Source organism: Hemiscyllium ocellatum, chromosome 26 (genome assembly GCF_020745735.1).
Source record: "Hemiscyllium ocellatum isolate sHemOce1 chromosome 26, sHemOce1.pat.X.cur, whole genome shotgun sequence".
NCBI classification, from domain to species: Eukaryota; Metazoa; Chordata; class Chondrichthyes; order Orectolobiformes; family Hemiscylliidae; genus Hemiscyllium; species Hemiscyllium ocellatum.
Genome location: NC_083426.1, coordinates 51,451,732 through 51,478,627, shown reverse-complemented (window position 1 = coordinate 51,478,627; position 26,896 = coordinate 51,451,732). Strand labels below are relative to the sequence as shown.

Below are 26,896 nucleotides of genomic sequence, written 5' to 3'. Positions count from 1 at the left end.
AGTCATGGGTAGATGAATGGCCGGTCTCACACAATATTTAGCAACTGAAGGGGCTCAGAATCTCCCAATGCCCATCATGAACCCACCAGTGAGTACATTCCACTCACTGACATTCTCATTGGAAACAAGCAAAGCCTTCAACAGTGACATTATTCACCAACTAATCCTGCTGCTCTTGCTCTAGTTTTTTTGTTTATTGGAGCTTTTATTGTTTATTTCAAAATAAAAGATAGCACCACAGACACACACAAACCACTTGTGGACAAACATTGCAAGGACATGGCGTCTTTTAAGCCTGAGACAGAAGCTACATATGTTATACATCAATCCTTTCGTACACTTTAATGTAGATGACTCAAGGCTGCCCATTGCAAATTGGGAGAGAGAGGGAGAGACATGATCCATTGTGGTAATATAAAGACTAAGCCCAGGAATCCTACAGGGCACTTGCAAAGGTCTCCCGGGAAATGGTCAATATCCTGGGGTGCAGACACCCACCCAGCTAATTTAAGACACTGTGTTCGTCCTTGCATGTCAACCCACAGTGTAAGAGGTGCTCTTTAAAGCTGGGAAATGTCTCAGGGTCGGTATAAAACTGGCCTTGCCTTCTTTAGTTTCTTTTCTTCATCATCCTTCCGTTTCCTGATCAGGTCTCGGGCTGCCTCCAGCCCATGGAAGTGGAGCACCCCCCAGTACTCAAAATCTTCCTCGGGAACATTCACCAGCATCCCATCCGGCACAGCCAATGGAGTGCGGAACAGGATGTCATATAGGGTCTGGTCCAACTGCTCGGCGCTGGGTTGATACTCAGAGCCTGACAGAAGGGGAGCAGATTGGGAAATGGCCAAACCTTTTCCTGCCACTGGAGGGGGTGGTCCTCCTCTCTCAGGGACCCATGCAAGTGGCTGTTTAATATCTTCTGTTTTTTGTGAAGTCAAGATTTTGCTTGCAGTCAGCAGGCTTGGTGCTGAGATTGCAGGTTCTATGTTTGATGACCCGCGTGACATTGTCCCCGCTGCTGCAATGGAGGAACGCATGGTTGACTCCCAGCTCAGGGTACTTTTAGATGGCATTTGAGTGACTGAGCTTTGGTTGGTAACATTTGAAATTGAGGGAGCTGTTTTTGTACTCATTGTTTTTGTTTCGGCCTCCAAAGGTTTGTTGGAGGGGACCTGGTTTTGCTTGGCTGAATCTTTAGCTGCTTCAGTAGGAACATTGTCTTGCTCTGTGGGGATTTCGCCTGTAGCTGCACGGGCTTTGTCAGGTTCTGCATGGACTTTACCTGCTGCTGCAGGGGCTTTGCTGGTGGCTGCAGGGGTTCTGCCTATTGCAGCAGGGATTTTGATGAGTGCTGCAGCAACTCTGCCTGTTGCTGTGGACACTTTGCCTGTTGATGCAGGGGCTTTGACTTTTGCTGCAGCGGCTTTGCCTGTTGCTGCGGGGGCTTTGTCTTCTGCTGTGGGGACTTTATCTGATGCTGCAGGGACTTTGTCCCCTACTGCAGACGTCTGGTCTGTTCCTGCAGGGACTTTGTCTGTTGCTGTGGGGACTTTGCCTGTTGCTGTGGGGACTTTGTCTGCTCCTGCAGGGACTTTGTCTGTTGCTGTGGGGACTTTGCCTGTTGCTGTGGGGACTTTGTCTGCTCCTGCAGGGACTTTGTCTGTTGCTGTGGGGACTTTGCCTGTTGTTGTGGGGACTTTGTCTGCTCCTGCAGGGACTTTGTCTGTTGCTGTGGGGGCTTTGCCTGTTGCTGTGGGGACTTTGTCTGCTCCTGCAGGGACTTTGTCTGTTGCTGTGGGGACTTTGCCTGTTGCTGTGGGGACTTTGTCTGCTCCTGCAGGGACTTTATCTTGTGCTGTGGTGACTTTCTCTGGTGCTGCAGGGATTTTGGCCGGAATTACAGGGAATTTTTCTGGCTCTGCAGAAATCTTGCCTGGTTCTGCAGGGATTGTGACTGTTGCTGCAGGGATTTTGTCTTTTTCATTGGGGTGTTTGACTCGTTCTGCAGGAACTTTGTCCGGTTCTGCTGGGATTGTGTCTGGTCGTGAAGGAACTTTGTTTGTTTCTATGGAGACTTTGCCTGTGGGGACTTCATCTGGTTCTGTGGGGATTTTGTCTGGTTCTGTGGCAACTTTGCCTGGCTGTGCAGGGATTTTGTTTGCTTCTGCAGGGATTTTATCTGGCTCTGCGGGGATTTTATCTGGCTCTGCAGGGATTTTGTCTGGTTCTTTGGGGACTTTATCTGGTTCTGCGGGGATTGTGTCTGGTTCTTTGGGGACTTTATCTGGTTCTGCGGGGCTTGTGTCTGGTTCTGCAGAGATATTGTCATGTTCCGTGGGGATTTTCTTTAGTTCAACTGGGACATTGACCGAAGCTGTGGGGACTTTGTCTTGTTCTGATGGAACTTTGTGTAGTTCTGCAGGAATTATTTCTTGTTCTGCGAAAACTCTATCAGGTTGTGCAGGAACATTACTTGGTGCTGTAGGGATTTTGGCTGAATCTGTGGGAACGTCAGCTGGTTCTGTGGGAGTTGTGTCTTGGTCTGCAGGGACTTTTTCTGGTTCTGTGGGAACTTTATCTGGTTCTGTGGGATCTTTGCCTGTTTCTGCAATTTCAATTAATGGTCCAATCCCCAATATGCTTTTGAATCCTTCTGCATTCATCAAAGATGACTTGGGCACCTCATGGTCTCCACAGATGGCCTCAGGTGGCGTTGAAGGCAAAGTTGCAGGAATGGGGTCAACAACATTGCTAGCAAGTTCCTGCAGGCAGAAGGAAATTGCAAATTATATTCTTTCGAAAAGCCATTTGAGCAAATTATTGCAGAAATTAAAAATCTAGTCTTCAACCGGCTCGGATCGTTAATGGGTGAAATAGAATCACCAAATGATGGGTAAGGGAAGACCTGACCAAGTCTCAACATATCAGCCTGACCTAGAGTCATGATCAGGATGCACACAAATGCAGACCCATGTTCAGATAATGGCTCAGTGGTTAGCACTGCTGCCTCACAGCGCCAGGGACCTGAGCTCGATTCCAACCTTGGGTGACTGTCTGTGTGAAGCTTACACATCTTCCCCCTGTCTGCTCCAGTTTCCTCCCACAATCCAAAGATGTGCAGGTTCGATCAATTGACCATGCTACATTTCCTGTAGTGTCCAGGGATGTATAGGCGAGGTGGATTAGCTAGGGGAAATGCAGAGTTATAGGGATAGGGTAGGGGAGGTGGATCTGGGTGTGATGCTCTTTCGCAGGTCAGTGTGGATTCAATGGGCTGAATGATCTGCTTCCACATTGTGTTGATTCCATGTACTACTGTGTTTAACTGTGTGTAGATCATAGGAATTCACTTACACCCCTGTAAACAGACACAGACTATAACTGTACTTCATAGTTAGGATTTATATACTTGAATGCGTAACTTCGTAAATCAATATAATTGGCTCTTGTTGTATCCTTCACCAACCAGCTTTTTTTGACCAGAACGGAACAGCAGAAAGAATGACTGCCTAAAGATAAAGACTGAGAGCTAAAGACTGAAAGTCAGAGAGAAAAACAGATCTTGTTATCGGATGGGAGAATGAATGTGTAAATCAATTGGTTAAACAATCCTCTGATGTTCTCAGAGTCTGAGCCATATGAGCTGTGAGCAAATGAAATAGAGATGTGAGTATGAGGTACGTCCATATCAATGAGGTGTAGCCTTCACTTCCTACCAGAAGGTGGATGATGAGCAGTTCAATAGTGATTAAGATTTCAACTTTCTCTTCAAAGTCTTGGATGAAAGAAACAAGAAATGTTAAACAGCCATGGGAGTTCAATGTTTGATCAATTTCAAAAAACGTGCCTCCGTAGAATAAAATATAATGGATTGTTAACAGATCGTGTATAAAATTGACGAATGCATTACGGGATTTCCAGCTGAGTGCTGGTGTTTATGCTGCAGAATCATGTTGAGGTTTCTCAGATAGACCATCTCTTGAATCTAACTGGTGCTAGATGTTTGGAGAGGACACCCAGTGTCTGATCTTCAAAAGTCTTGGGAGCTCAACCATTTTCTTCAGCTTTCATAGAACAGGTGGAACATTTTGTATTTCCACCGTAGGGAATAGAGAATGTAATGGTTGCTAAGTATCAAAACATGTCTGGATACTGAACACTTGACCACATGGAGTGGCCTGAACTGGTAATAGACCTGATATGGAGCATCCATGATGCTGAGGATGTCATGGATAGCACATTTACTGAGGACCACACAAACAGAAAAGCATTGGGTAGCAACCTGGATAACTAAGCAGCACAGTGGCACAGTGGTTAGCACTGCTGCTGCCTCACAGCGCCAGGGACCCAGGTTCAATTCCAGCCTCGGGCGACTGCCTGTGTGGAGTTTGCACATTTTCCCCGTCTCTCTGTGGGTTTGCTCCAGGTGATCCGGTTTCCTCCCACAGTCCAAAGATGTGCAGGTCAGGTGAATTGGCCATGCAAAATTGCCCGTAGTGTTCAGGGATGTGTAAATTAAGTGCATTAGTCAGGGGCAAATATAAGATAATAGAGTAAGGGGAATGGGTCTGAGTGGGTTACTCTTTAGAGGGCCTGTTTCCACACTGTAGGAATTCTATGATTCTACTAGTAAGTGTGGGCAGGCAGTTCATGAGTCCCCTTTGGCCATACCCCCTCAAATAAATATGCTGTGTTGGGTGGGGGGAATAGCCCCTCTGGGAAAAGCAGCAACAGCTAAATTTGTGACACCAGAGATGGGAAAAGCAGGGAAGAGTGTTAATAATGGGAGCTCAATTGTGAGGGAAAATAACTTGCTTTTCAGGGGCAGCAAATGAGTGTCCGGAATGGTATGTTGTCAGTGCCAATATAAAAAAAATGAGGTCCTGCAGCAGGAATTTAGAGAGTTAAACATTAGATTAATAAGGAAAACTACTATAGTTGTAATCTCCAGATTGAACATGCACTAAAGGTACAGAAGGGAGGGCTTTACATTTTTGGATCATTGGAATGGGATCTGGGGTAGGTGAGACCTGTTTCCCTGTGTCCCCTAAACCAAAACGGGTCCAATACTCTTGCTTGGGAGGTTTACTTGAGTTGCTGGGGAGGTTTGACACTAACTTGGCAGGAAAATGCAGCACAGAGCAGATGTAAAATCTGGAGCAAGGTCTAACCAGATATAGGAGAAATGTTGGGAGAGTGTAGGAGACATGGACAGGTAAGGCAGATGGAAGATCTGGAAAGGTAAATTGTACCTGTTTTAATGCAAGGAGCTTGACTGGTAAAGCAGATGAGCTTAAAGCATTGATCAGCATGTGGGAATGTGGTATTGTTGCAATCACTGAGATATTGTCAACAAAAGGACAGGACTAGCAATTCGAGGATGTTAAAATTTCAGGCAGGATGGAAAGAGGTGAGGGCATTGCCTTATTGATAAAGTTAAAAGTCATAAGAGACGCTACGACAACAGCTGAATGGACACCGCACAACAATCAACAGATAGGGGTGTTCTAGTCAGGAAGCACTTCAGTGATCTGGGACATTCGGCTTTGGATCTTCAGGTGATCATCCTCCAAGGTGGACTACAAGACAGACAACAACACAAAGTGGCCGAGCAGAGGTTGATAGCCAGGTTCAATCCCCATGAGGATGGTCTCAACCGGGATCTTGGGTTCATGTCACACTACAGGTGACCCCACTACATTATACACTCTCTCTCTCACACACATGCACACACACTCACACAGACCCTCTCTCATACACATGCTCTCTCTCATACACACATGCACACGCATATACACCCTTTCATAGGCTTATACTCCATCACAGTCTCACACACACACACAAGCTTTCACACATGCAAACACACACTCTCTCACATGCACTCACACAGGCACACTCACTCACACTCACATGCACACACTCTCTCTTTCATTCATGCACACACACACATGAGGTCCATGGGATGAATTTGTATTTGCAGAATTATATTTGCAGATACATTCTATTTTGTTCAAAAAATGCACAATTCGCAGGCAGTTAATGCAGGCAGTCAATCCACATAATATGTTGTAAATTCCATTTTGGAAATAGAACTAGTCTGACTCAAGGGTGACACATTTAAGGCACTGTCTGAGCTGAGATGTTACCTTTTGTTATAAAACCTTAAGTTATCTTGAGAAGGTGACTTAAAAGAAGTTCTGGGATTTACATATTAATGAACTGAAACCTCCAACCCATTCTAAGAGATGAAAGACTTAACAATCCAGGTTTGTTCAATATCTCATTTCAATTGCATGACACTGTAATCTTTTGCTATAAATTGTGTCTTATTCTCCACAACCACCAGATGAAGGAGCAGCATTCTGAACGCTAGTGCTTCCAATTAAACCTGTTGGACTATAACCTAGTGTCGTGTGATTTTTAACTTTGTCCACCCCAATCCATATTGGCTCCTCCACATCATCACTGATAAAGGTAACCGTTGCTACAAAGATGAAGGAGGGACCTAAAAGGCTCTTCAGGTGAGGCCATCTGGGAAGAGTTTAGAAATAGAAAGGTGTGATTTTGATGGCTTCTGCAAACTTACTAACCATTCCTTCTGTACTCATTGATGACCTCATCCACATTCACTGACTCCCACAGACAGGTTGTCCCACAGGGCCCACTCTTGCCCTGGCAATCCTCTTACTTTTTTACATAGCCTTGGGGCTTTTCTTCATTTCAACATCTTCCAAAGATATTTTGTGGCCCCTCTTTGTCCTAATTTTCTTTTTAAGCATGCGCCTACACTTGTTGGGATTATGTTACAGGCAGTCAGAGGGAGATAGAGGAGCAGATATGTAGACAACTCGCAGAAAGGTGTGAATGAAGCAAGGTTATAATTGTCGGGGATTCACTTTTGCTAACATTAACTGGGATGACCTTAGTGTGAAAGGATCAGACTGGGTGGAATTTTTTAAGTGCATCCAGGAGAGTTTATTGCGCCAGTATGCAGATAGTCCTATAAAAGACAGAGTAGTGCTTGGCCTAGAGAATGAAGCCATTCAAATGGTTTCAGTGAGTGAGCATTTTGGGGATAGTGACCACAACTCTGTAAGTTTCAAAGATCTGGTATGCATAGACTAGAGCAGCTATTTGCAGGTAAGTCTATATTTGGAAAGTAGGGATCTTTTAAAAGTAGTATAGTGAGAATTCAGGGCAAAGCGTGTTTCTGTAACAGTGAAAGGCAAGGGCAGTAAGTCCAAAAAGCATTGAGAGTTTGATAACGAAAAAGAAGGAAGCATATGTCAGGTACACGCATGAAAAAGAGGGGAGGCTCTTCCACAGTATTGAATGTGTAGGAGGTAGCTTAAAAAGGATATTAGAGGGCAAAGATGGACCATAAAATATCAAGGAAAACCCCAAGGCTATATAAAGAGCGCAAGCTCATTACCAAGGAAAGAGTGGGGCCAAAGGAGCAGCCTGTCTGTGAGGGCCGGTGGATGTGGGTGAGATCATCAATGAATACTTCTCACTGGTATTCATAATGGACAAAGACATTGTAGCCAGGAATTTTATTTGGGATGACGAGGTTATCCCTCTTAAGTATACTCTTACTTTCTTTATACTCTTCTAAGTATTCACTCGATCTATCCTGTCTATACCTGACATATGCTTCCTAAACTCTCAATTTTTTTAGTCATCCAGCATTCCCTATACCTACCCGCCTTCCCTTTCACTCTGACAGGAATATACTTTCTCTGGATTCTTGTTATCTCATTTCTGAAGGCTTCTTAAAGAAGAACAAAGAGGATTGATGAGGGCAGAGCAGTAGATGTGATTTATATGGACTTCAGTAAGGTGTTCGACAAGGTTCCCCATGGGAGACTGTTTAGCAAGGTTAGATCTCATGGAATACAGGGAGAACTAGCCATTTGGATACAGAACTGGATCAAAGGTAGAAGACAGAGGGTGGTAGTGGAAGGTTGTTTTTCAGACTGGAGGCCTGTGACCAGTAGAGTGCTACAAAGATCGGTGCTGGGTCCTCTACTTTTTGTCATTTACATAAATGATCTGGATGCAAGCATGAGAGGTACAGTTAGTAAGTTTGCAGATGACACCAAAATTGGAGGTGTAGTGGACAGCGAAGAGGGTTACTTCAGATTACCACAGGATCTGGTCTAGATGGGCCAATGGGCTGAGAAGTGGCAGATGGAGTTTAATTCAGATAAATGTGAGGTGCTGCATTTTGGGAAAGCAATCTTAGCAGGACTTATACACTTAATGGTAAGGCCCTAGGGAGTGTTGCTGAACAAAGAGACCTTGGAGTGCAGGTCATAGCTCCTTGAAAGTGGAGTCGCAGGTAGATAGGATAGTGAAGAAGATATTTGGTATGCTTTCCTTTATTGGTCAGAGTATTGAGTACAGGAGTTGGGAGGTCATGTTGCAACTGTACACTACATTGGTTAGGTCACTGTTGGAATATTGGGTGCAATTCTGGTCTCCTTCCTATCGGAAAGATGTTGTGAAACTTGAAAGGGTTCAGAAAAGATTTACAAGGATGTTGCCAGGGTTGGAGGGTTTGAGTTATAGGGAGAGGTTGAATAGGCTGGGGCTGTTTTCCCTGGAGCATCGGAGGCTGAGGGGTGACCTTATAGAGGTTTACAAAATTATGAGGGGCATGGATAGGATAAATAGGCAAAGTCTTTTCCCTGGGGTCGAGGAGTCCACAACTAGAGGGCATAGGTTTAGGGTGAGAGGGGAAAGATTTAAAAGAGACCTAAGGGGCAACTTTTTCACACAGAGGGTGGTACGTGTATGGAGTGAGCTGTCAGAGGATGTGGTGGAGGCTGGTACAATTGCAACATTCAAGAGGCATTTGGATGGGTATATGAATAGGAAGGGTTTGGAGGGATATGGGCCGGGTGCTGGCAGGTGGGACTAGATTGAGTTGGGACATCTGGTCATCATGGATGGGTTGGACCGAAGGGTCTGTTTCCATGCTGTACAGCTCTATGACTCTATGACTGTTAAGGTATTAGGCATAAAGGAGCATAAATTCTCAGGACCTGATGAAATGTATCTCAGGCTGCTATATGAAGCAAGGGATAAGATTTCTGGGATCCAGGTACAGATATTTAATACTTCACTGGCCAAAAGGGACATGCCATATGACTGGACGATAGCTAATATGGTTCCTTCATTTAAGTAGGGCGGCAGGAATAGGCCAGGTCATTAGGCAGACTTAGTCTGAAGTTAGTGGCAAGGAAATTATTGGAAAAAATTCTGAAAGACAAGTCTAAAGATAGAGAGATAGTACTGCTTTGTTAGAGAGAGATCCTGTCTGACTGATTTAATTGAGTTTTTTGATAAGGGGACTAAATATATTGATGAAGATTGTGCAGTTGATGTGGTTTACATGGACTTCAGTAAGGCATGTGACAAGATCCCAAATGGAAGGCTGGTTCATGGGATCCAAGGCAAGTTGGCAAAATTGGTTTATAAATAAGAGACAAAGGGTGATGGTGGAGGGTTGTTTTTTTGTATTTGGAAGCCTGTGATCAGTAGTGTACCACAGAGCTCAGTGCTGGGACCCCTACAGTTTATTATGTACATTGGAAATCTGGATGTGAATGTAGACTATGTAGTTAGTACAGAACATTTGCAGATGCCATTAAAATGGGTATTCTTGTTGATAGTGAGGAGGGTGGTCTCAGGCGATAGCCTGCTGTTGATTGGCTGGTAAATTGGGCAGAGCAGAGGCAGATGCAAATTAATCCAATAAGTGTGAGGCAAAACATTTTGAGAGGTCTAATAAGGCAAGTGAATGGAAGTACTGGGAAGCACTAAAATCCTGCTGTACCACGCCCGAGTGGTTGAACGACAGTATAAAGGGCAAATAGGAAAAAATACTGAGGCATTTGAGATTTGTAAAAGCTCTCAGAGAAATGGATCAGACCTTATTGTCAGCTTTCCATTGGCACTTGACATCAACACAGATTTAAAGACTTGACACAAAGCTACATGTCCTTTCATTCCACATGCTGCACACTTGACAACTGCTTACAATAATATTCATATTGAGACTAAAAAAAATGATGAATGCACCATGTATAGGAAACTTAGCAAGTTAAGGATGGTTTCAAATCGAACAAAAAAAAGTCTGGAAAGAGCAGTTGTGAATCAGCTGACTGGGAACGTCTTAAAAACTAGCAAAAGGTGACTAAAACCAAAAGTGGGAGACATGAGAGTGCCTCAGTAATCTTTACCACATCTACAGATTACCCAGAGCCTGTGTTCTGGTGTCAAATTGCAGAGGGGTCTGGTGAATGATGGGATTCGACGATTGTGGGTATACAAGAAAAGCTAAGTTTAAAAATCCGCTGTTCAGGATTTGCAGAAAAGAGTGAGAGATCTGTAAATGACTGATGTATGAGAAAACAACCATGAAATGGAGAAAAAAGGGATATCTTTACAGTAGGAACCTGAAGCACTAAAGCACAAATAAAAACTGGGGATTGAACAGATTAGAGCGGAAAACGTGTTGCTGGAAAAGTGCAGCAGGTCAGGCAGCATCCAAGGAGCAGGAGAGTCGACATTTCGGGCATGAGCCGTTCCTAGAAGATTGAACAGATTAGACAATGAAATAAAAACCTAGAGCAGTCGGAGAGCAGAATGAGAAATCCTCATTTTCATGCAGTTTGGAAGCTGCTAATAAACTGGAATATAACCAAATTTAAAGATTATGCCTCCTAAGTTTCTTAAACAAAGAACAGCACAGGAACAGGAACACCAAGCCTGTGCTGACTTTTAAACTGAACATTTTTACCTCTCCGCAGACCGTATCTCTCTATTCCCTGCCTCTATGAATCTGTCAAGATGCCTCTTAAACATTGTCATTGTACCTGTTTGTACCAACTCCTCTGATAGCACATTCCAGGCACTAACCACCCTCTGTGTAAAACATTTACCTCTCACATCTCCTTTAAACTTTCCTTCTTTGACCTTAAACCTTAGTCTCATGCCCGAAATGTCGATTCTCCTGCTCCTTGGATGTTGCCTGACCTGCTGCGCTTTTCCAGCAACACATTTTCAGCTCTGATCTCCAGCATCTGCAGTCCTCACTTTCTCCTTAAACCTAAGTCCCCTTGTAGTTAACATTTCCACTCTATCCATTCTATCCATGCCTCTCATAATTTCATAAACTTCTATCAGGTCGCTCCTCATCTTTCAACATTAAAGTGGAAACAAACCAAGTTTGTTCAATCTCTCCTCACAGTGAATACTCTCCAAACCAGGCAATATCCTAGTAACCTTTTCGGTACTCTCTCCAAAGCCAGTATCCATCTTATTAACTCTACGGTTTCCATATGACTTCACCTTCTTTGTCAGTTGGCTATGAGGCACCTTGTCAAAGACTTTGCTAAAGTCCATATTGATAACATTGAATGCCTTGTCAGCATTAATCACCTTTGTCATTTCCTCAAAAAACTCAATCAAGTTTGTGAGACATGATTGATCAGCTAATAAGTCCATATTTTTGCAAATGTGAGTAAATCCTGTCCCTAAGAATCTTCTATAATAATTTCCCTTCCATTGGTGTAAGGCTCACCAGCTTTTAATACTCAGATTATGCCTATTTCCCTTCTTAAACATAGGACCAAAATTGGCTATTCTCCAAGCCTCTGGGACCTCTCATGTGACTAAATACAAAGATTTTGTAAAAGGTCCTAACAATTTCCTACCTCACTTGCCTCAGCATTCTGGGATAGACTTGTCTACTTAATGCTTTTCAAAATATACATCACCTTTTTTTATATCGACTTGCCCTAGAATCTCAATATAAACACCTCCCTAGACCCACCATCCACCTGATGAAGGGGCAGCGCTCTGACAGCTTGTGATCGTAAATAAACCTGTTGGCCTCTTACCTGGTGTCATGTGACTTCTGACTTTGTCCACCCCAGTCCAACCCGGCCCCTCCACATCGTGCTGATTAATAAACCTCAGGCTACTGAAAACTTTATTAATGGCTAAATTTTGCTCATGTGGAGGATAAAAACCAATATGAGCTAGATGGAATGAATGGCCTTTATATGTATCAGTAAGAGGATTATCCACAGCAATGTAAATGAGTGAACTAGTCTGTATAAAACATTCCACTTACCAAAGGTGACTGAATAACGATCACATCATGAGACGTTTTGTTTAGTACATTCGAGGCACTCGATTTACTGTTTCCCATCTTATCTTTCTAAACAAGACAGAAAACGCAATTAGGCAAGATGGACTAGCTATTTGGTAAAAGGACTCTGATTAACTTGTTTGACATTATTCCCAGAGCACTTACAGTTTCATTCCATTTCTGAGTCTCTCATTGGCTACAATTGTTCCTTGTTGGAGTCGATGCTGCAAGATGAAGGGAGCTTACATTAATAACACAAACGGATTGGCGAAACTCTATGAGATGCTTACTTCAAACTATCAGCAGTTTCCTATCAGGCATCATCTGAAGACCAGGAGATATTAAGAGCAAAAGGAAATTATTTGGCCCCTTGTATTCACATAATTTGTTTTCCCTGCTATTGTTGTGGCATCTGCAAAGTTAGTGATAGTTTGTTCACTTCCCTCAGCCAAGTTCCTGACATATTTTATAAATTTGACCACATGAACCCCACAGTGCTCCATTAATTACAGTTGCCATCCTAATTATGCACCTTCCACTATTCTGCCTCTATTCTTCTATTAGTTGGGCAATCCTTGTTAATATATCACCTAAACACCAGGGACTCCGATTTTATTAAGTAGTCTAACTGATCGAACACTTTTCCAAATTCAAATATGTCACATCTACTGGTTCCCCTTTAGTTGTCCCTTCTGTTACCTCCTCAAAGAATTCTAATAAATTTCATAGAATCCAACAATGCAGAAAAAGGCCATTCAGCCCATCAAGTCTGCATCAACACTTTAAAAGATGAAGGGTTTTTGCCCGAAACGTCGATTTGCCTGCTGCCTGACTTGCTGCGCTTTTCCAGCACCACTCTAATCTTGATTCTGATCTCCAGCATCTGCAGTACCCACTTTTGCCTATCAACACACTAAAGGCCATTCCATAACCCCACATTTACCGTGCCTAATTCACCGAGCCTGCAGAAGTTTGCATGGCCAATCAACTTAACCCGCACATGTTTGCTCTGTGACAGGAAACCAGAGCACCGAGAGGAAATCCATGCAGACACGGGAAAACATGTGCAAACTCCATACAGTCATCTGAGGGTGGAAGTAACCCTGGGTCACTGGCGCTGTGAGGTCCTGGTGTTTTATTGTTTCAGGCATGACTGTCCCTTCATGAAACCATGTGGACTCTACGTGATTATATCATGCATTTCTAAATATGTGTCGACTTAATCCTTTAAAGTAGACTCTAACCTTCTTCCAAAGACAGATGTTAAGCTAACTGGCCTATAGTTGTCTGTTTTTTTTGTGTCTCTCTCTCTCTCCTTCTGAATAATAATGTCACACTGGCAGTTTTCAAATCCTATGAGACATTTCCAGAATCTGAGCATTCTTAAAAGATTGCTACCAGTGTAACCACACTCTGTAGCGACTTCATTTAAAATCCTAGGATGTAATCCATCAGGTCAAGAGAACTTACTGGTTGTTAGCCCCATTGGTTTCCCTGGTGCCTTTTCTCAAATTGATTGCTATTGTATTTATTTTAAAGACAGTGTCTATTTTGTACTTTTTAAAATTATGGTCTGAAATGAGGAAGAGCTGTTTTAAAATTCCATGCTCGTTAATTGAAAAGAATATAATCTGGCTCTCATGGCAAACACTGATTAAACCGTTGTTGGAACAAATGGAAACTGGAGGGGTTGCAGATAACCTGGAGCTGAGGGGCTGTGTATAGATGCACTTAGATAGTAACAACAAGTTGGTTGGTCTATGGACTAGTGACCAGTTATCCATGACAAAAACCTTTTGAGTGTCAACAACTGCGTGATTGGTTCTCAAGTTCTGAACAGCTGTGAGCTGGGATCAAGTGAGAAAGAAATGATGTGATCACCACCAACTCAGATGCTGTTTATTTGGTCTATGCATCTAAACCCATTTTAGATCTGAATAAAAGCTGAAATTTTCCTTCAGGAATTGTTGTGTTCTATAACTTTTAACTGTTGAGTCAGAGGCCTTTTATAAGAGAGACTTGCGTCTTCTTGCAAATTAATGAAAGCATCTAATGAATGACACCTCAAAGCTATGCTCTGACCAGCATAAGAAACAGAGGGAATATCTCAGTAATCTGTGAAACCATAGAACAACCTCCCAGCTTTCCTGTGCCCAAAACTTATTTTTCCATGTCTATTTATGTATTTGTGTGTGCGTGTGTGTGTGTGTGTGTGTGTGTGTGTATATATGTGCGTATGTAAGGGAGAGTTGATTAGAGTTTTAATTTGTAGTGCCATACACCAATATCCTCATTAGTTCCTGTTTAATCCTCAATCCTACAGTCTAGTGGTTGTTTGGAGTGAGGAGTGGGCGGGAGAGTGAGGTTGCTATAGATTGTTTCCAACAGTCTCTTCTTCCACTTGTTATTTCTTACTCGACCCATGTGGATTCTTCATCTTCCGATCCAAGATCATCCCTTGCTATTGTACTTATTGTATCTTGTACCAATAAAGCTATCGCACAAAATTTTCCTACCTGCCTGTTCTTTTGAAAAGTTACATACCCTGAATATTTAACTCCCAGTTTTGATCTCCTTATAACCATGGATCAATAATATACAATCATATCCATTAACCTGCAATTTTGCCATTAATTCAGTAATTTTGATTTTAAAACAATGCACATTTAAGAGCCAATAATTTTCTCCTTTTTACCACTTTCCCCTTTCAACCATATTTGCTGTTTCTTCTGTATATTTGTACACTTTATCCCTTTCTGTGATAAAAAGATCATTATGTAAAGAGCTGCCCTACAATTCTGCCATCGCCCTTGCTTTGTAAGCTTTGTACTTCCTCTCTAGATACCCCCTCTCCAACCAATGTTATGTTAGTTTAAAGCCCTAATTGAAGCTGATGAAAATCTTTGTGATTTAGCGCAAGGCAGATTCTCTTGAGTTGCATTCTATCTTAACTATTTCATCACAGACTGTGCTGTAGACCTTCATCTCCAGTACGTCACCTCCACTCCCATCTCTAACCCCACATCCACGGGGGGACGTCAACAATAAAAAAGTGACCTTTTTCAGTTTCCTCATATTGTCCCAAACTCTATAAAAGGTTCCATAATGGTTCTTTGAGCTGCAACTGGATTCTTTCATGATGATCTGTGTAGTAACGATAGGCTGAATAATCAGTCTCACCAAACAAAAATAACTACACTTACGGACCGTTGTTAAACATCTCCAATCTTTAATGTTCAGATATTTAAAACTCAACTTTCAAAATAAATTACATTGGGGCAGCACAGTGGTTAGCACTGCTGCCTCACAGCGCCAGGGACCCAGGTTCAATTCCCACCTCAGGTGACTGCCTGTGTGGAGTTTGCACATTCTCCCCGTGTCTGCGTGGGTTTCCTCGGGGTGCTCTGGTTTCCTCCCACAGTCCAAAGATATGCAGGTCAGGTGAATTGGCCGTGCTAAATTGCCCATAGTGTTAGGTGAAGGGGTAAATTAGGGGAATGGGTTTGGATGGGTTTTGCTTCGGCGGGTCAGTGTGGACTTGTTGGGCCGAAGGGCCTGTTTCCACACTGTAAGTAATCTAATCTAATCTAATTTTAGCTGTCAATTTCACCCCGTGTATTTACCCCACACCTTTACTTTGCCCTTTGATTTTTTTTTAAAGTTGTTAATTATATACACTGTTCATTTCTGTGTTGCTATCTGTGATATTCCTTTGTTGTGGTTCTGTTCGCCGAGCTGGAAGTTTTTGCTGCAAACGTTTCGTTCCCTGGCTAGGGAACATCATCAGTGCTATTGGAGCCTCCTGTGAAGCGCTGTTGTGATGTTTCTTCCGGTATTTATAGTGGAACCACTATAAATACCGGAAGAAACATCACAGCAGTGCTTCACAGGAGGCTCCAATAGCACTGATGATGTTCCCTAGTCAGGGAACGAAACGTTTGCAGCAAAAACTTCCAGCTCGGCGAACAGAACCACAACAACGGACACCCGAGCTACAAATCTTCAACCAGACTTGTGATATTCCTTTCTTTGTGAGTTGCTGTTTAGGCAAGTCACCCAGCTATAATCATTCTGGCAGTAGGTGATGGGGTCAGTGCAGCTGCTGCAGCTCCTTGTAAGTATTTCTACCTAGCACTATGCTGCCATGGCATGTCATGTCCGGCTTTGGATCTAACCCAGTGCTGTCCCTGTCCTGGGAGTGTTTGATGGGGGCAGCGTAGAGGGAGCTTTACTCTATATCTTACCTTGTGATGTCCCTGTCCTGGGAGTGTTTGATGGGGACAGTGTAGAGGGAGCTTTACTCAGTATCTAACCCTGTGCTGTCCCTGTCCTGGGAGTGTTTGATGCAGGCAGTGTAGAGGAAGCTTTACTCTATATCTTACCATGTGATGACCCTGTCCTGGGAGTGTTTGATGGGGACAGTGTAGAGGCAGCTTTACTCAGTATCTAACCCCGTGCTGTCTCTGTCCTGGGAGTGTTTGATGGGGACAGTGTAGAGGGAGCTTTACTCTGTATCTCACCCCGTGCTGTCCCTGTCCTGGGAGTGTTTGATGCAGGCAGTTTAGACGGAACTTTACTCTGTATCTAACCTCATGATGTCCATGTCCTGGGAATGCTTTATTTAATTCTCTTTTTGTGAGACATAGACATCACTGGCTGGGCCAGCATTTATAACCCATCCCTCGTTGCCCCTTGAGAAGACGGGGGTGAGCTGCCATCTTGAACCGCTGTAGTCCACCTGCTGTGGGTTGACCCACAATGCCATAAGGGAGAGAATTCCAGGGTTTTGACCCAGGGACAGTGAAGGGACGGCGATATATTTCCAAGTTAGGACGGTGAGTGGCCAGCATTGCAACTGTATGGAAGAGCTTGGCTAGACTGTCAAATTCTGGATTCTGGATTAGTGGTGCTGGAAGGGCACAGCAGGTCAGGCAGCATCCGAGGAGCAAGAGAATCATTCCTGATGAAGGGCTTTTACCCAAATTGTTGATTTTCCTGCTCCTTGGATGCTGCCTGACCTGCTGTGCCCTTCCAGCACCACTCTTTTGACTCTAATCTCCAGCATCTGCAGTCCTCACTTTTGCCTTGTCAAGTTCTGGAGCACAAGCCTTCAGTTCTTTGCCAGAATGTTGTCGGGCCACATTGCCTTGGCAGTATCCAGAGCCTCCATCCAGCTCTTGATATCACTTAGAATGAATCGGATTGACTGGAGACTGGTATCTGAGTGATGCTGAGGATCTCTGGAGGAGGCTGAGGTGGATCATCCATATGGCATTTCTGGTTAAAGATTGTTGCGCGTGATTCTGCTTTATCTTTTGCACTGATGTGCTGGGCTGATCCACTGTGGAGGATGGGGATATTTGTGGCGGCTCCTTCTCCATGTGCATTGCTTAGTTGTCCGCCATCATTCACAACTGTATATGGCAGGACTGCAGAGTTCAGATTTGATTCGTTGGTTGTGGGATTGTTTAGTTCTGTCCATCATTTGTTGCTTGTGCTGTTTGGTATGCAAATAGTCTAGTTTGGTAGCTTCACCAGGTTGACACCTCATCTTCAGGTGCTGCTCCTGCCATGCCCTCCTGCACTCACCATTGAAGCAGGGTTGAGCTCTTGACTTGATGGTAATGGTTGGGTGGGGGATATGCTGGGCCAGGAGATTACAGATTTGGCTGGAATGGAATCCTACTGCTGGTGCTGGCCCCCAGTGCCTCCTGGATGTCCAGTCTTGAGTCGCAAGACCAGATTAAAGTCTGTCCCATTTAGCACAGTGATAGTACCACACATCACACTGGAGGTTCTTCTCAAAGTGAAGGTGGGACTTTGTCTCCACAAAGTCTGTGCAGTGGTCACTCTCACCGATACTGTTGTGAGCAGATGCATCTGCAGCTGGCAGATTGGTAAGGATGAGATCAAGTATGTTTCTCCCTCTTATTGGTTCCCTCATCATCTGCTGCTGGCCCAGTCTATCAGCTATACCCTTTTGGACCCAACCAGCTCAGACAGTAGAACTGCTGCCGAGTCACTGTTGGAGTTGGACATTGAAATCCCACACCCAGAGTACATTTTATGCCCTTGTCAGACTCAGTGCTTCCTCCAAGAGTTGTTCAACATGGAAGGGTACTGATTCGTCAGCCGAGGGAGGATAGTATGAGGTAATCAGCAGGAGGTTTCCTTGTCCATGTTTAACCTGAAGCTGTGAGACTTCATGGGGTGCAGAGTCAATGTTGAGGGCTCCCAGGACAACTCTCTCCTGACTGTATCCTACTGTGCCATCACCTCTGCTATCTGTCCTGTCGGGACAGGGCGTATATTGGCTGGGTGGAGATAGTGGTGCCTAGGACATTGTCTGTCAGGTATGATTCCATGGGTATGAAATTGTCAGGCTGTTGCTTGGCGAGTCTCTGTGACAGTTCTCCCAAGTTTGGCAGGAGTCCCCAGATGTTAGTGAGGAGGGTCAACAGGACTGTTTCTGACATCGTCTTTTCCAGTGTCTGGGTCAATGCAATGTGATCTGTTTAGTTTCAATTCTTTGAGACTTTGTAGTGATTGATACAACTGAATGGTTGGCTCGGCCATTTCAGGGGGCAACTGAGAGTCAACCACATTGCTGTCAGTATGGAGTCACATGTAGGCCAAAAAAGGTAAGGATGGCAGATTCCTTCCCTGAAGGAGATTGGTGAACCCAGATGGGTTTTTCCAACAACTGACAATGGTTTCATGGTCATCCGGAGATTCTTAATTCCAGATTCTCGTTGTTGAATTTAAATTCCACCTTCTGCCAGATTGGGATTCACCCTCAGCTATGAATTACCAGAGTTGCTGGATTAATAGCGCAGTGATAATACCACTACACCATTGCATCCCTTCGCTGAGGAGTATTGAGGGAGATTTACTTTCTGCTTAAAAAGAGTAGAGTGAGCTTTATTTTATAAATAACCATGTACTGTACCCGTCCTTCAGTGGTTGATGGGGAAGAATAAATGAGCTTTACTTTTAGTCTCAAAGAGTGAAGGAAGCTTTAATTTCAGTGAAAAACAATATAGGCAGCTTTAATCTGTGTCTAACCCTATGCAGTCCCTGTCCTGGGGAGTGTTTGATAGGAACAGTGCAGAGGGAAGCTTTACTCTGTATCCTGTATGGTATATATTAGATTAGGTTACTTACAGTGTGGAAACAGGCCCTTCGGCCCAACAAGTCCACACCGACCCTCCGAAGAGACAACCCACCCATTCCCCTATGTTTACCCCTTCACCTAACATTACGGGCAACTTAGTATAGCCAATTCACCTAATCTGCACATTTTTGGACTGTGGGAGTTAAACCACAGGGAAAAAACACATACCCAAGGTAGGAATTGAACCCGGTTCCCTGGCTTTGTGAAGCAGCAGTGCTAACCACTGTGCCACTGCATCTAACCCGATATGGTCCCTGTCCTGGGAGTGCTTGATGAGGACATTGTAGAGGGAGCCTTAGTCTGTATTTAACCCTTTGCTGTCCCTGTCCTGGGAGTGCTTGATGGGGACAGTGTAGACAGAGCTTCACTCTCAGGTTACTTTCAGTTTAAAAGAATAGAAGGGAGTGTACTCTGTGACTAACCAGAACGTCTCATCGTCCGCCTCAGAATGGAGGAAGAACGCCTCATCTTCCGCCTCGGAACACTTCAACCCCAGGGCATCAATGTGGACTTCACCAGTTTCCTCGTTTCCCCTTCCCCCACCTCACCCCAGTTCCAAACTTCCAGCTCAGCACTGTCCCCATGACTTGTCCTACCTGCCTTCCTACCTTTCCACCTATCCACTCTACCCTCCCCCTGACCTATCACCTTCATCGCCTCCCCCACTCACCTATTGTACTCTATGCTACTTTCTCCCCAGCCCCATTCTCCTCTCATTTATCTCTCCACCCTTCAGGTACTCTGCCTGTATTCCTGATGAAGGGTTTTGGCCCGAAATGTCCATTTTACTGCTCCTCGGATGTTGTCTGAGCTTTTCCAGCACCACTCTAATCTAAACTCTGGTCTCCAGCATCTGCAGTCATTGTTTTTACCTAGTTGATTTTAACTGTACTGTGAATCCTCTTGCATGTGATGTATCTGTCTTGGGAATCTTTGAGAGACAATGTAGATGAGATTTCCCTTTGCTTCAAAACCCAGACAGTCCCTGGCCTGGGGGTCTTTGGTGCAGACAGCGTTGAGATTTATTTTCTGTTTAAAATGGTTAGAGTTATCTTTACTGAGCTGAAAATGTGTTGCTGGAAAAGCACAGCAGGTCAGGCAGCATCCAAGGAGCAGGAAATTCGACGTTTCAGGCAAAAGCCCTTCTTCAGGAAGGCTTTACTCTATATCTACCCCATGCTGTACCTGACCTGTGAGTATTTGTTGGGGATGATGTAGAGACAGCTCTACCCCATCTAAACCCACGCTGTCCCTGTCCTGGGAATATTTGATTGGTACAATGTCACTAGACGGCTTTAGTTCCAGTTTAAAAGAGTAGAGAGAGTTCTATTTTCAGTTTAAATGCATATAGAAAGTGTTTTACTCCATATCTAACCCTGCACTGCCTGTATCATGGGAGTGTTTGCTGGGAACAGTGTAGAGGGAGCAATACTGTGTGTCTAACCCCATTCAGTATATTTTCTGGGAGTGTTGATTTGGGATCATTACCCAGTACAGGGTATTTAAGACTTATCACTCTCTGTGGGAGAGTTTAGCTATAATTCCAATCCCCTACTCCACTCTTCCACCCAATGTGTAGGAGAGGGTTAGCAGGCAAGATGTTTAACATCAAGGGCATGGTGAAGTGGGTTGGCTTGTTTGCAGTGGTCATGTCCTTCACCTCTGCTAGTATGTAAGTGTGACACTCTGGGCCAGGTTTATGTTAATAACCAGGGATGTGTTTCCACTCACTGGCATTTTACCAGCTAGGGGCTGCCCATATTGCCCATGGTGACATGTGGTGCCCTGGCCGACTGAGTGCCTAGTTTTCCCATCAAAATTCCTCTTCCCTGACCCTGCTTGCTCACTATCCTCAGCTTCATGGTCACATTAGCACCCCCCACCCCAATTCCTCTCAGGCTACCTGGCTTCCCCACTGAACTGGCCGCAGTCCCAGCAGTGACCCCCATGTGGCTGAGGGTCACTCTGATTGACCGGCACCTCTAGGAAACGGGACACCCTCCCAGATGGAGATGGATGCCCTGACCTCTAGCAGTTAACAAACTGACCACTGTCAACGTCAGAGCAACAGCAAGGACAGAAAATGGCATCTTTTGCTTCTGGAATTCAGTGCCTGAAATTGAAAGTGTTTCATTGGCAGTAAAGGCTTTGGTATGTGGAGTGAGGCCTTACACATTTTAATCTAACATTTTCACCTGCATGAATTGATCTAGGACCACTAACCATGACTCCATCTTGGCTCACATTTCTGGTCTCCCATAGTTGAGCTGGCCAGTTCTGTTGGTGAAGAAGCAAACAGCAGGCAGTTAGACTGGGAACAGCCACAGGCCACACACTAGGTAGCACATCACTGAACCTACCATCCCCTCATAAACTTCAGAACATCATCTTCCCACTCTGGTGAGCAGAGTTAAATTCAATTAAATCAATAGCTGCATATTTTACTGACCACCATTTCAACTTCTAAATTGTTCAATGAGAACAATCATTGAGGAGACAATGACTGTCAGAGAGAATGATTGATGGACACTGATCATGGCATTGGCCAAAAGCAATGTGAGTTTGCCAAGGAAAGACCATTTTACCCGATGATACTGCAATGATATCATAAGCATTCCTCTGAAAAGTGTACAGACATACTGACTATGAGGTATAACACAATTCACCCCTTCTCCAAAGGTAAGAAATTACCCCGAACAGATATACATAGTTGCCAAAAGTCACGTGTTGTGAATTTGATCATTGTAGAAATAGATAAATTGAACTAACATTCAAATTTCAATACATCAAATCCAATGGATTTTGACGGAAGTGAGGTAGAAACTGTGGCATCAGAGGTCATAATCTTTCAGACTTCTCCGGACTTGGGAGGTTCCAGCAGACTGAAGAACTGCCAACACTACAGCCTTGTTCAAAAAAGGTTGTAAGGGTATTTCCAGCAATTACAGACCAGATTATTTCACTTCAGTAGTGGGGAAATCTTTGGAAACAGTTCTAGTTAACTTTAACAGGATGGATTAATAGACATTATACATGTAATCTAGTATGTCGCTGGAAAAGCACAGCAGGTCAGGGAGCATCCAGGGAGCAGGAGAATCGACATTTCGGGCATAAGCCCTTCATCAGGATCTCCAGCATCTGCAGTCCTCACTTTCTCCTTGACTATATATGTACTCTAGTCTGGAGAAAGGTAGGTTGATTCACAAGTGTCAACATATGATTTCTAAAGGGGAAATCATGTTGAACCAATTGGCTGGAGTTTTTTTGAGGAGGTAATAGAAAGTGTTGATGGGGATATTGCATTTGATGTGGTGTATGTGGATTTCCAGTGGCATTTGATACAGAGCCTCACAACAGCTTTGTGAGGAGACTGATAAGTTGTGGAGGCCTTCACCATTTTCTTTTATTTTTCTGTTGGAACCTGAATGTTGAGGTTAAGAATTGAATTTTTAACAGGAACGTGTTTTAAAGGAGAAGGGAACAAAGCTATTGGGAGCTGGCCTGGGAGATAGTGCGACTTGATTACTGTTCTAAGGACACTGTCGGTGAAGGGGCATGGGCTGTTGTTATACTCCAGGCTGGTTGAATGTTGAATTGGTCAATCAAGGTAGGATTGGTGTCAACCAGCCAACCACAAAGAGTTGGTACTGATGTAAAATAGAACAAAATGGTTCTGGCTGGTATGTTGCTTGGGAGTGATTTTGGAAGCTCAAGAGACTGCTGGTTTGTTTTCTGTCTGTCTGTCTGTCTCTCTCTCTCTCCAGCTCGGTCTAATTTTCTATTGACTCATGAAACTGTTGATAATCCTCAACACCAGAACGCCGCAAGGATGCGTTCTCAGCCTTCAGTGCATCCATAACTGTGCAGCCAAGTTCCATATGAACACCATAGAACATAGAACATAGAACAATACAGCACAGAACAGGCCCTTCGGCCCACGATGTTGTGCCGAACATTTATCCTAGATTAAGCACCTATCCATGTACCTATCCAATTGCCGCTTAAAGGTCACCAATGATTCTGACTCTGCCACTCCCACAGGCAGCGCATTCCATGCCCCCACCACTCTCTGGGTAAAGAACCTACCCCTGACATCCCCCCATACCTTCCACCCTTCACCTTAAATTTATGTCCCCTTGTAACACTCTGTTGTACCTGGGGAAAAAGTCTCTGACTGTTTACTCTATCTATTCCCCTGATCATCTTATAAACCTCTATCAAGTCACCCCTCATCCTTTGTCGTTTCAATGAGAAAAGGCCTAGCACTCTCAACCTATCCTCGTACGACCTATTCTCCGTTCCAGGCAACATCCTGGTAAATCTCCTCTGCACCCTCTCCAAAGCTTCCACATTTTTCCTGAAGTGAGGCGACCAGAACTGCACACAGTACTCCAAATGTGGCCTTACCAAAGTCCTGTACAGCTGCAACATCACCTAACGACTCTTGAATTCAATCCCTCAACCTTAGCAGGACTTACACACTTAATGGTAAGGCCCTTGTTCCTGAACAAAGAGACCTTGGAGTGCAGGTTCATAGCTCCTTGAAAATGGAGTTGCAGGTAGGTAGCATAATGAAGAAGGCGTTTGGTATGCTTTCCTTTATTGGTCAGAGTATTGGATACAGGAGTTAGGAGGTCATGTTGCGGCTGTACAGGACATTGGTTAGGCCACTGTTGGAATATTGCGTGCAATTCTGGTCTCCTTCCTATCGGAAAGATGTTGTGAAACTTGAAAGGATTCAGAAAAGATTTACAAGGATGTTGCTAGGGTTGGAGAATTTGAGCTACAGGGAGAGGCTGAACAGGCTGGGGCTGTTTTCCCTGGAGCGTCGGAGGCTGAGGGGTGACCTTATAGAGGTTTACAAAATTATGAGAGGCATGGATAGGACAAATAGACAAAGTCTTTTCCCTGGGGTGGGGAGTCCAGAACTAGAGGCCATAAGTTTAGGGTGAGAGGGGAAAGATATAAAAGAGACCTAAGCGGCAACATTTTCACACAGAGAGTGGTACGTGTATGGAATGAGCTGCCAGAGGATGTGGTGGAGGCTGGTACAATTGCAACATTTAAGAGGCATCTGGATGGGTATATGAATAGGGAGGGTTTGGTGGGATATGGGCCGGTTGCTGGCAGGTGGGACTAGATTGGGTTGGGATATCTGGTTGGTATGGACAGGTTGGACCGAAGGGTCTGTTTCTATGGTGTACATCTCTATGACTATGACTGCATGACTCTGCTAATGAACGCTAATACACCATAGGCCTTCTTACAAACTCTATTCACCTGAGTGGCAACTTTCAAAGAGCTATGAACATAGACCCCAAGATCCCTCTGTTCCTCCACCTTACTAAGAACCCTACCGTTAACCCTGTATTCCACATTCTTATTTGTCCTTCCAAAAATGAACAACCTCACACTTGACATGTACAAGTTTGCAGACAACACCACCATGGTAGGCCAGAGAGCAAAACAATAAGGAGTCAGAATACAGAAAGGAGATAGAGGGTGTGGGACAGTGGTGCAATGATAACAATCTCTCTCTCTCATTGTCAGTAAACCAAAAGAACTGATCATTGACTTTAGGACAAAAGGAGGAAGACCTTATCCATATTAAAGGAGCTGAGTTGGAGGGGTTTGAGAACATGGAGTTCCCAGGCATGACGATAACCATCTACCCTGGACCTCCCATGTAGATGTGACAGTCAAGAAGGCACAACACCTTTTCTTCCTCAAGTGGTCTCGGAAATTTGGCATGTTGATAAAGGCCCTCACCAACTTCTACAGGTGCACCATAGAAAGCATTCCATTAAGGTGTATAACGGACTGGTACGGCAAGGGCTCTGCCAAGACCATAACAAACTACAGAACGTTGTGTGCACAGCCCAGACCATCACAGAAACCAACCTCCCACACGTCGGCTCCATTTACATGTCTCGTTGCAGAAAGGCTGCCAACCTCATCAGAGACCCCTCCCACCCTGCTAATGTTCTCTTCCAACCTCTTCCATCAGGCAGGAGGTACAGAAGCTTGAACACACACAGTAACAGTTCAAGAAGTGGCTTCTTCCCTGCTGTTACTCGACAACTGAATAGACGTCTCTACTTTCTAACAATGTTGATCTTACTAAATGATGATCTTGGTTTGTGGATCTCCCGTGCCACTGTAACCGTGTATGCCTCACTCTGTCTAAGCTCCCGTTGATCTGAATGTCCTTGATTGCCTGTACTACTTGCAAAACAAAACTTTTCACTGTGGCCACAATAAATCAAATCAAATCCAGTCAAACGTCCTGAGGAAAGAATCCCAGTCTGTCAGAAATATGTAAATATTTCTCAAAACCTGCTCAAACTGTAAGCGTTAGGTGGGGACTTCAGAATTCAGGTAAAATAACAGTTCTACTTGCCTATGTCCAAATATTTCATTATTGGAAAATGTGTATCGAACTAGCAAACTACAATTCTTTACTGTTAATTTATCCCTTAATTGTGTTTGTCTATCGTGTGTGTGTGTGTGTGTGTGTGTGTGTGTCTCTGTGTGTGTGTGTGTGTGTGTGTGTGTGTGTGTGTCTGTGTGTGTGTGTGTGTGTGTGTGTGTGTGAGAGAGAGAGAGAGGGAGAAAGAGGATTATGGTCCAAAAAAAGGGTTCAGTTTTACATTACTGAGATTACTGAGATGAGTTTGTTGCCTACATGTGTTCTGTCAATTTTTGTTTCAGTTATAAACCTGGTGTCCAAGAACAGCCATTCACAAAGTCTGGTTTGGAACAATCAAATTGAAATTCATCAGTTCTGATCAAGGACTTGAAACATTAACTTTGCTTTCTCTCCACAGATGCTGCCAGACATGCTGAGCTTCTCCAGCAATTTTTGTTTTGGTTTCAGACCTCCAGCATTCTTTGATTATGCTGGGTATGGTAAACCCTTTTTCATTAGCGTTGCACAAAAACACAGCGATGCAATATGAAAATAATACTTTCTGGTTCAATATTTAGAGTCAGAGAGTCATAGAGACGTACAGCACGGAAACAGACCCTTCGGTCCAACCTGTCCATGCCGACCAGATATCCTAACCCAATCTAGTCCCACATGCCAGCACTCGGCCCATATCCCACCAAACCCTTCCTATTCATATACACATCCAGATGCCTTTTAAATGTTGCAATTGTACCAGCCTCCACCACATCCTCTGGCAGCTCATTCCATACACGTACCACCTTCTGTGTGAAGAAGTTGCCGCTTAGGTCTCTTTTATATCTTTCCCCTCTCACCCTAAACCTATGCCCTCTAGTTCTGGACTCCCTGACCCCAGGGAAAAGACTTTGTCTATTTACCCTATCCATGCCCCTCATGATTTTATAAGGCTTTATAAGGTCACTCCTCATCCTCCAACGCTCCAGGGAAAACAGCCCCAGCCTGTTCAGCCTCTCCTTGTAGCTCAGATCCTCCAACCCTGGCAACATCCTTGTAAATCTTTTCTGAACCCTTTCAAGTTTCACAACATTTTTCCGATAGGAAGATCAGAATTGCACGCAATATTCCAACAGTGGCCTAACCAATATCCTGT

At 44.1% G+C, this 26,896-nt stretch overlaps 1 protein-coding gene across 2 annotated transcripts in view; it reads right to left on the bottom strand.

Moving 5' to 3' along the window:
- Nucleotides 1-240: 240 nt before the first annotated feature.
- Nucleotides 241-26,896, bottom strand: part of LOC132828243 (titin-like) — a 31,640-nt gene continuing 4,984 nt past the window's right edge. For both annotated transcript variants that reach the window (XM_060845208.1, XM_060845207.1), the window contains exons 2-5: nucleotides 21,561-21,614; nucleotides 12,329-12,387; nucleotides 12,146-12,232; nucleotides 241-2,762 (exon numbers count right to left, since the gene is read on the bottom strand). In XM_060845208.1, the coding sequence (XP_060701191.1) occupies nucleotides 579-2,762; nucleotides 12,146-12,223 (2,262 nt within the window). In that variant the 5' untranslated portion in view covers nucleotides 12,224-12,232; nucleotides 12,329-12,387; nucleotides 21,561-21,614 and the 3' untranslated portion in view covers nucleotides 241-578. The remainder of the gene's footprint in view (nucleotides 2,763-12,145; nucleotides 12,233-12,328; nucleotides 12,388-21,560; nucleotides 21,615-26,896) is intronic.